The sequence below is a fragment of the Varroa destructor genome, unplaced genomic scaffold (genome assembly GCF_002443255.2).
Source record: "Varroa destructor unplaced genomic scaffold, Vdes_3.0 BEIS01000001.1, whole genome shotgun sequence".
NCBI classification, from domain to species: Eukaryota; Metazoa; Arthropoda; class Arachnida; order Mesostigmata; family Varroidae; genus Varroa; species Varroa destructor.
The window spans coordinates 64,127,789-64,137,436 of record NW_019211454.1 but is presented as its reverse complement, the minus strand read 5'-3'; the positions used below and the strand labels follow the sequence as shown (position 1 = coordinate 64,137,436).

Below are 9,648 nucleotides of genomic sequence, written 5' to 3'. Positions count from 1 at the left end.
GAAGCAAGCCTCTTATAAACATTTTGCTTTAGGCAGGGGCGTCTCCTTATGCTTTTCCCTAACATCACTTACCAGCTTATCTTATGGACTCGTAGCAGCTTTAGCGCCTCCAAGGGCGCTTACTGTAGAAGGATCCGGAAACAAAGCAAGTGCTGCTATTACTACTGAACTGGCCCACGGCTGGCGGCCGTGAAGTCGTTGCTAACTAGCCTGAGGCTGCAGCAGAGATGGGAAAGTGCAGCTGTTAGAAAGTACTTGATGCGTGCTTTTCCTGATCCTATAAGTTCCAATGGGTCCCTCAGGAGATGGCTGTTGTTCTACCCTTTTAATGGTGGTAACAATGACGGCAACAACAGCTGCGGCGGTATGACAAGACCTGCGCAAAAAGATGCCCACAAGCTGCTCAACCCCTACAACCGGGCAGCTGCCCGTGGATGTTTATTCGCGGAGGCAGTTGTTGTACTTATCACTTCAAAGCTTTATTGTCATGTCCTCAATGTCCTATAGCCAGGCCGGCTAATTTATATACACATATCGATGCATACAACGCTTGCATACAAGGGGGCTATGCCCACATGATATTTATTGGCGTATCGGTCCTTCTCCGCTTGTTCACAAAATTGTATTACGTATTTTTGGGTATGTAAAATTAGCTTGCCAGTTCCCATAACGTGTTTCACTCTTTTTCTGATAGTGTACTATAGGCATCTTTGGTGGCAGCACTCGTGCGAACATCGGTCCCTTTTGCCTTCGTTCTCTTGGTTAACGGTAAATGACGTGTACCATACGTAGGCCCCTCTAAGACTGTCTGCGTGCTCAGTTTTGCCTCTCCAGAAGGAAAGGGTATGTATCCTAGGAGAGGGCGAATCACCGCATCGCCCGTCACAGAAGATCCCCATCCTCAGTCAGAAACCGGAGGTGGCCAGCACGGGATGAAATGGGTGCCACGTGCCGACGCCACGGATAATGTGAAACACCGTATGCAGCAAGATACCAGCACACTACCTAAACGCTACATGTCCAAAAAGAGCGCCAACGTAATCAACAATAACAATAACAACAACAAGTCACGGCCACATCGAACGGTTTTTACCGTTCGAAAACAGCAATAACACGAACAATAGCACCAAGTAACATTCATAACCACGTCTGTTACCTTTGTTGATTTTCATTTCGTCAACAACAGCACCAAAAACAAAGACAATGAGTGATTTTTTATATGCATTAGTCTGCTAAGCGAAGAGCAGTCGAGTGTAATACTGGCGTGACGTTTTGCCGAAATGGAGGCTGGACAGCTTGAAGAGTAGAGCTGAATGAGCAGCGTCAAGCTCTAACAGCAAGCGATGAGTTGAATAAAAGCAGCAGGGTGTAGGGCGACGAGCCGCCCGTCGCCACATGCAAAAGCCACCAAGTCAATCACGGTCGTGATCGATAATAGAGAATCGTATAGCTTGGTCGGTTTTGACAGTTTGCTTTTGCACCACGACCAGGCACACGGTGGATCACTCAGTGCACGATGAGATCCAGCTTCAGAGGGCTTAAGCTCGTGGCTCCGTTTCTTATAGCTCTACTTGTCAACGGTCTTGTCAACGTCCATGGTGAGTTGATTTGTATATATACATCATACTGATGACTAATAGATTTTCAAGGACCACATTTCATTTTCATTCGTTGATTATTCATACGTTGCTGTATCAATTTACGTACCCAGGACGTGTAAGATGCACCAGGAAATGACAACCGCTAGTATTTTCAGTGACGCACCACTTCGTGCCGTCTTTGTTGCCAACATCCATCAGAAAAAAAAAACCAATGGACATAGACAGATGGTGTAGGTATCAGTGTTTAAACGATACGATTTAGTGCTATTTATAGACACCCGCAACTAATGAAATTTATCCGTCATTTAGCTTATTTCGCCCATTGGTTGCACTAGCTTGCAACATCGCGTCTGTTCTATCGCGATTCGTTGTTATCACCATAATCTACTGCTATTACTGCAATAGTAACCTAAGGATATGCGTAGCAACTGCAATGAACTCTCTAATCTAATCTGCTGCTGTCAGAGTGCCAGCGGCGATCAGAGACATTAGAGATCACCTAGTGACAGGCAAAGGTTTGGCTTTTTCTCCTTGTTCGTTATGTTCATCCGATGCCCCAGGTTCCTATACGCTGATTTTTTTGTCAGCGTAAGAGCACAATGTCTCTTGGCGTCTGCCTTCCTAACTTCCGTGTCAGCTTTTTTTCATCCTTCGAAAGACGGCTGGTTCTAATGTAAAGGTGGCGGTGATCTCGATCGTTATAGGTTTGCTCGCCTATAAAACTTATCGACAGTTCTTCTGCCGTACAATTCGCCTCCTTATTCAAAACCATGGTATTCATAGCTCTTTGTCGACGTCTACGCCTTGTTATTTCTCGCAGTTTTCGAGAACGGGAAACGTTAAACGGTGTGTTCTTTTCCGCTGTTTGCTTCGCGTAGAAACTTGCTCTCCGCCAAGTGCGTCGCCACGAAGAGGTCACCAACTTGCTCCTATCTATTCCATGTCAGTTGGAACACATTTACTGTCAATATATAGAATACGAATCGTCGAAACTTGTATTCCTATGCTGTACTCCTTTTGTTCGTAGTTGACTATCTGCGTGTGCTTCATATACGTAGTTACCGGTCCCCGACGTCATCAGATATCACTCTCACAGTAACCAATGGGACATCGTTTCTTGCTGTCACCCTCGTTTTAACACTGCGCAACTATATAGACGATTGTCGCCAAATGTGAAAATAACGGATATGCCATTTCTTTGGTTTTGTCGGTTAACTTTGAGATGGATTGCGTTCGTGTCCTGTTCGTCTAGCAGAATCATTTATTTCAATTGAAAGGCTCAAAAAAGACGTTTTCGACAAGAGCCTTACTGGAGGCGAATTACAGGACGGTCATTTTGGTGGTACTCTTTAGGTGGTCGCCTATGGCTGGCGGAACACAGGCATGTCCTTCTCGCCGAACGCTAGCCGGCCTGTTCTTCTTATTGGCATACGCTCATAGATAGAGCTCGTTTTCCTAGCGAGTCCCTTACGTGAATGCTGCTAGAAAACGACTCCGTCTATTCTATATATTCTCCACGAACTGCGCTTGGCAGCTATGGAAGGATCCATCCGAGGGCTGCAGGCACACCGCAGCGTGCCTGTCTGTGCGCTCGCTGGTGACGGACACCCTCGCCGTTCATTCGACCAGCTGTTAACGTTAATTCCTCTAATTTACCAAATGTCTCAAAACGTTCATTAGGTCGTTATATGTTACTGATTTGCGTAGTTTTTATGTAGACCTCTCTTTGTGCGTGTTTATATGTTATAGTTATTAATTAAATGCGGCGGTTGCTGAAGTTCTAGGCTGTATAAGAAAAGCTCGCGCACGTTGTGTCACCTGCACAGATAGATGTACACTAGAGAAGGAGGATTAACTGTTACGAGTGAAGTAAATAGCGCGTATGTGATCACAGTGTATATATACGTACTTCTTCGCACCGCAGAAACTATTTTTGGCTTTACGAGCTACCAACAGATTAGACAGTACCTTAGACGGGTCCATTCAAGTGGCTATGTCATAAGAGGTATCGTATTCACCAGTAAACTATGCTCGAGACCTTCCTTAATAGCTTTCTAACAGGGAGCCTATAGTAGTTTTGTTCAAAGGGTCGAGAACTTTACATAATCTTCTTAGAAAAACCACTGGTAAGGTGATAAGTTAAGCTCAATAAAAAAAAACTTCGTTCTACTTGCCAATGCTGTGTCTGAGAGCTATTAGAAATTTCTATTATGTGAATATGAATTTGATAGGGAAAGGCCCAGCACAAATAGTCGAAAAGGTCATTGTTCTTCTAAACGATTTACACTTGACACTTCCGTAGCTACAAGCTTTTGATTTACCATGTTTTTCAGTGTAACCAAAGGACGCCCGAGCTGTTCCTCCGATGTACCCAATGTGTTTATATCCCATTTACATATTTGGCAAGAATAGTCATAGCAGAAAATGCCTCGACATACAAGTTCTGCGACGTAAACACTTCACGATTCAACAAACATTTGCAGACCTATCGTGAAGCCAATTGTGTGGGGATGGTTATCGCTCTATACAACTATAACAATTTTTTCGAAAGTGAGGATAAGGGGCACTGATGAATCTATACGTGTCCTGGTAAATAGTTGCACATTATGCGCGAGCAGGCCGTTTCCTACTTATGTCAAAATTTATACGAGTCTTAATTAAATGCAGTTAGTGTTATAATATCCCATATAGTTAGCCATTATCAAAAGCAAACAGCCGTAGACAACCATCTATATCGATATATATCGATATAAACCGAAAAAATACAATATCTAGATCGATATTGTTATTTTTTCGGTACTACTCCCTCTCTGCCCTTCTTGTTTCCGCTATCCAAGCTTTTTTGTCCTGCAATGAAATGTTTGTCCTGTTGTTCTTTTTGCCAACCTGAACAAGCGACTAACTCTACGATGACTAACCACGACTAGACTAAACTGGGTGTTGGCTTATTCTCATTGTATTTTGGTGGTCTTTTTTTTTTTTGTTATATGATTAAGGACAAACTCAGAATGACCTATTCACTCACCATCGGAATTCAGTAATAAATTGTAATTGGTTCACTTGCACCCGAAATTAAAGTTTTAGCTAAAAAATGTAAGTTAAATTCTACATTTTTGTACAGGCCGATTGATTCGTGGCTATCCACCAAAAACGGACCGAAAACCGTTGCGGTATATACAGTTAAGATTTTTTATTGAACTTGAAAGTAGAATGATATTAATCTGACGGCCAAGGTCGAGGGCCTAAACTGAAAGGTCAATATTAAAAGCACTTCGTATTATCACTTTGGTGGCTTGTTGTTCGGAAACTAGGTCAGACATAGCGTTGTTTTACTGTGAAATTCGTTTGAGTTGGTTGATTAAAATCTGGGATAGGGGAATTAATAATAGGGTACCTTCGTCCCGGTGTTGTTATTTACCAGTTGAACATATCCAGCTCTGTGCTTTCGGACGTAAAAATATAAGGTATATATAATCCCGAATTGATCGTGCACTGCACTAAAATATAATACTTTAAAGAGCTTTTCCATAAAGCACATGCTGACGTTTATCTAACTGACAATAGGTTTTTCCTTTTTGAGAACATGCAACAATATCTAGCATAAATTATGTATCAGTTAAGATATGCGGAAATTATTTTTCTTTAGTACATTTACAAGTCCTACGCGACTCCAGCGTAACACTTTTGTAATATATATGAAATTTTCTAAGTAGGCTTGCGAACACACAAGCAATCAGATGGGGCATTTTGACTAATGAATGATATAGAACGCCGTTTTTCTAATGGAGCCAAATCATCCCCATTCATTGGTGAAGAGTTTCTATGTTATTATTATATATATATTTTCTATCGGTTTTAGTTGAAGGTTATAGAATACATATGCACAAAGAGTGTTTCACTCATGGATAGTGAGCGCAGTGATCCTGACGTTCCGTCTTTTAGCTTGAAATCCATTGACTACGTTCGCCAAAGCATACCTGTCATCTCGGCGTTGCGCGCAGGGAGTTTCTGCTGCTGGCGCTGATGCTATTTAAGGGCGACGAAGGAAAGCTAGAGTGACAGCTTGGGTCAGGTCGACGTAGAAGATCAGGCTATTTTAAGGATAAGAATCGGAGCAGGACGTTTTCTCAAGAATGTTCATTAGTCCAAGACATTTTATCCACATGCCAGTGGTCCGGTTTCGTATCCTCTTTGGAGACAGATTGAACTGGATGCGGTTTCATTGCACTCTGTCGATACTAGCTCGTGTTGAAGTTACTTTGAATCAACGATATCGAGACATGGCACGTTGTAGCTGAAGGTAGATTGTGAAAAAAATCACAGTGTCCTTCGCGTGACTGGTAAACCGAAATGAGTCTGGTTTTTATGAACGAACGTCGTAACACTTGATAATCTACTGACAATTACACGACACCTGTATGCTACTTATTTTTTTCTATAATTTTCTTGCTATATGTTTTCAAAGAACTGCTACGATTACAAACTTCAGCTACGATTTACTTACAGAATCGAGGTATCTAATAAAAAAGAAAGCAATATTTAGTTGGAATTGCATCAGCGTTTTACGGATTCACTTTAGAATTATGTCAGAAATTTACTTTTAGATCGAAATGAAGCAAATACTATATAAGAACTGTTACGTTACGTTTTTATATAGTTCTTGGATTAGTCTGCGGGTATCTTATGCATAAGTAAGTCCTGATTGATAGCGGCTGTTTTTCCAAGACATTTTCTGCGACATAATATAGTAACTCTAATAATATAAGTAAGTGGCCATGTCGTAAGTTGAAAATATTTAAAACTGCAGCAATGATATAAAAAGGTCTCTTGCAGGTAAACAGGCGTGCTGGTTGTGCCTGAAGGCAGCAGATTTGTCGTCGTAAAAGAAATCATAGGCTCTTCGTACTCTTTGAGGGTACTATTGCTAGACGTCTGGGCATGGGAAACATTTTATTAGAGCATCATGAGCCGGTTATTGCGTAGTAGATATCGGCTGTAAAAATAGGAGCGGCACTACATTTTGTATGTGGCAGGTTTAAGCATATACTGTTATGTGTATTCTATAGCACATAGCAGTAGTTTATGTTTCTTCTCCACAAGGAGGGCTACGGGCACTGTAATCGTTACACAATTGAAAAATGCACCTAAGCGTTCAGTTGAAAACGTACATTTTTCGTGGCGTCCAGGCAGAGTTGGCTATAATACACTTTCTTGTATCAGCAGTCTTAGGCGTATGTGTACGTATTTTTTAGATGGGGTTCTTTGCACTTTTAAAAATAGTCTTCACAATAATAATAGACCACGTGGTGGTCATGAGAAAAGTCGCCCACGTCTGTACGTTTGATACGACCGTATCACGTATAGCTATGGACATTTGCAGACAAACCGTAAGCTTGTTCCCCTAGTCGAAGTAAAAGTATAAGAAAGGCTGGGAAGATCGCAGCTACTGTATCCCCTTATTCGTAATACCATATTGTAAGACATTCATATCCATCCTAACGATAACCGGGGGTGTCGAACGCTAACAACCGTTTCAACTATCATTACCACCAGCTTTAGGCATTCAGCGGCGTGAACTAGGCAGCTCCCTTATTCATTTTGATCGTTATTAAATGAGATTGTTGGGGACGAACATCTACAAATCTGTCTAGCTTAATCTACGTAATTAGTGCCGTCTGTAAAAGCACCAACTATGTATTTGCTGTGGGAAGAAAGAGTGCCTTTGATACAATGCTTGATCATGCGTAGCCGAGTCAGAAGGCTTTCTCCGAGACTTCGTCAAGCTAACTAATTTCTACGTTCCAATAGCTCTTATCTACTGCCTCTCTTTCCGGTTTGTTTCGCGAGCAACTCACAAAACGTTTTTCGCCCCTTTATATCCTAGATCGCATCATGGATCTCGGATGACCGGCGAAATAGCGTTATAAAGATCCGTCCAAGCGACTTCTCCGAGCGCGCCGTGTCCATAAGCTGGGTGTTTGCCCACGCCAGCAGGCGTTAGCTGGTCGCCGTCATTGCAGCGGCTAATGTAAACGAGCTGGACTTCTCAGACAGCTTGCAAACCACGATCCCGGGTATGAAGACCGGGAGCCCTGCTCTTACCAACAGAATCATGTGATGAAGATGGCAATAACGGTAGTGACTCGCTATTTCGGTCACCAACTTGTCTTCTGTCTCTCCGAATGCCTTGCTTCACAACTGTCTTCCTTCCGGCTAAGTCGGTCGGTCCCTAGGCGCAAATGACCGCACGGAGAGAGAGAGCAATACACGAACGTAAGGCCTGCTGATCGTTGCTGTTGTTGCCGGTTTCTATACGCTGAAGCTTTACGTCCGGCTTTCGAAAAAAAGAACTCATTTTCGTCTACTATTGTTCACTAATAAGCTAATTAAGACAGTTGTGCTGGCAGCGGGGAGCGAGCAAAACCTGCCAGTCGAGCATTTATCTGATCATTACAACAGAGACAAACTAGACAAATATTACATCGGAGATGCACTAAAAAACACGGTAAAATACCATGACGCTTGCGGCATTCGACTCTCTTGCTGTTCTAACGAAACGATAACCTTACGCTAAGGGCCTTAACCTAGGATAGCTGGCGGTGGGACAACTAATCTCATTAAAGAGAAGTGAGCGAACGCTTTATTTGAAAGCTTCTTCCGGTCAACCTACATATCTCGTAAAAAAAAAAAAACAAAACGCAATAACAAGGATTATGTCAGCTTATTATTCTTTAACATGGTACGATAACAGTGAAAATATCGAATGGAAATTAAAAAGCATGAATAATAGCAATAGATAGAGATAGAAACGTATAGAAAGAATTAAAATCGTTCATCGTAATTAGCAGTTTTCCGTCTCGGCTATTTGCTCGCTACACTAACTTGCATATGCGGTAGGCTTTAACGAAGCAATTGGGCAACGATTTCCAGTCCCAACAGAGGTGGGGCAGGGAAAATCATATACCAATCATGTAAAGCTATAGAAATTTGTTTCAACAAAAACATAAGCCAAAAGCTGAGACAGGTACATACCGAAAGCTCTATGATAGAGCAAGCGCAACAACTCTACGTAAAGCACGTAAAATGACGTTTTCCTGTTAGCCATTATCCACTATGCTTAGATAACATTTGTGACCAAATCATGCACAGTTTTTATGAGTCTTCTTTAATGAGATACGTATGAACATACGTGACGAAATTAGATTGCAACCAAGTTTAATTAGGGAATAGGGGGGAACGTTTGACGTAGGGTGATTAAGAACACTGGGTAGTTGAAATCAGTAATGTAAAATGTTTGGAGCTTTACGTCCAGCACGCGCACTCAGACCTAGACCATTACCGTGTCTCTAAAATTAACAGCCAGATATGTCATTCATTAAGCTATCTCGGGGATGAAATGGCGCTAGAGCTATGTACTTGTCCGTAGGTGAAAACAATGTGATAAGTATTATTAAACAATTGCATAGGACGAACAGGTAAGATCTGCGCTAATTTCCAGCCAAAGAGTTGATACTTTCTGCCAGTGTTCTACGTTTTCGATGTGTAAAAATGAGCTTTCTGTGTAAATAGTTTACCGCTTGGGTCACGTCAAGTAGGGACACACTTGATCGCTATGCTTATGTCCTACTCAGTCGGTTTTTAACAGGTTTCACTTTTTTGCCTTTTTACGGCGTGGAAGTTGTTTTGTTTGGCACAATCTGGTGCAGGCGGGCCAACGCGTCTCAGCAGATTGAGCAGCGAAATGCCAATGTCGAATCTAGCTATTCGTGCGCACGTTCTTCTTCGGCGATATCGTTTCCGTGCATTTTTTTCGTTGCTTTTCTCTGCTACAGAACGAAAGGCACACTCCTTCACATAAAATAGGGAAGCCGTTCGTGAAAATTTCGGGCGCCGGGCAGAACTGCCCGCTTGTCATGTAACTGTAGCGTCTCGACCTCGGTTTGGCCAAAGCCCCTTAAAACACTACCCTTCAGCCAACTTAGTCCATCGCTGAGATTTTTAGGGACGTGCCAGTTACCGAAAACGTAGGGGCCCTTCTGTTCAGGCT

General features: G+C 42.3%; 1 protein-coding gene across 5 annotated transcripts in view; it reads left to right on the top strand.

The window, feature by feature from the left end:
* Positions 1-840: 840 nt before the first annotated feature.
* Positions 841-9,648, top strand: part of LOC111246056 (glutamate receptor 1-like) — a 77,871-nt gene continuing 69,063 nt past the window's right edge. For 3 of the 5 annotated variants that reach the window (XR_015324493.1, XM_086984609.1, XM_022795266.2), the window contains exon 1: positions 888-1,598. Coding sequence is in view for 3 of the 5 variants with exons in the window: in XM_086984609.1 (XP_086840735.1) it covers positions 1,517-1,598 (82 nt within the window). In the remaining 2 variants the exon portion in view is untranslated. Of the gene's footprint in view, positions 1,599-9,648 lie in introns of all 5 variants that reach the window. The other 2 variants (XR_015324495.1, XM_022795269.2) reach the window with 2 other exon arrangements.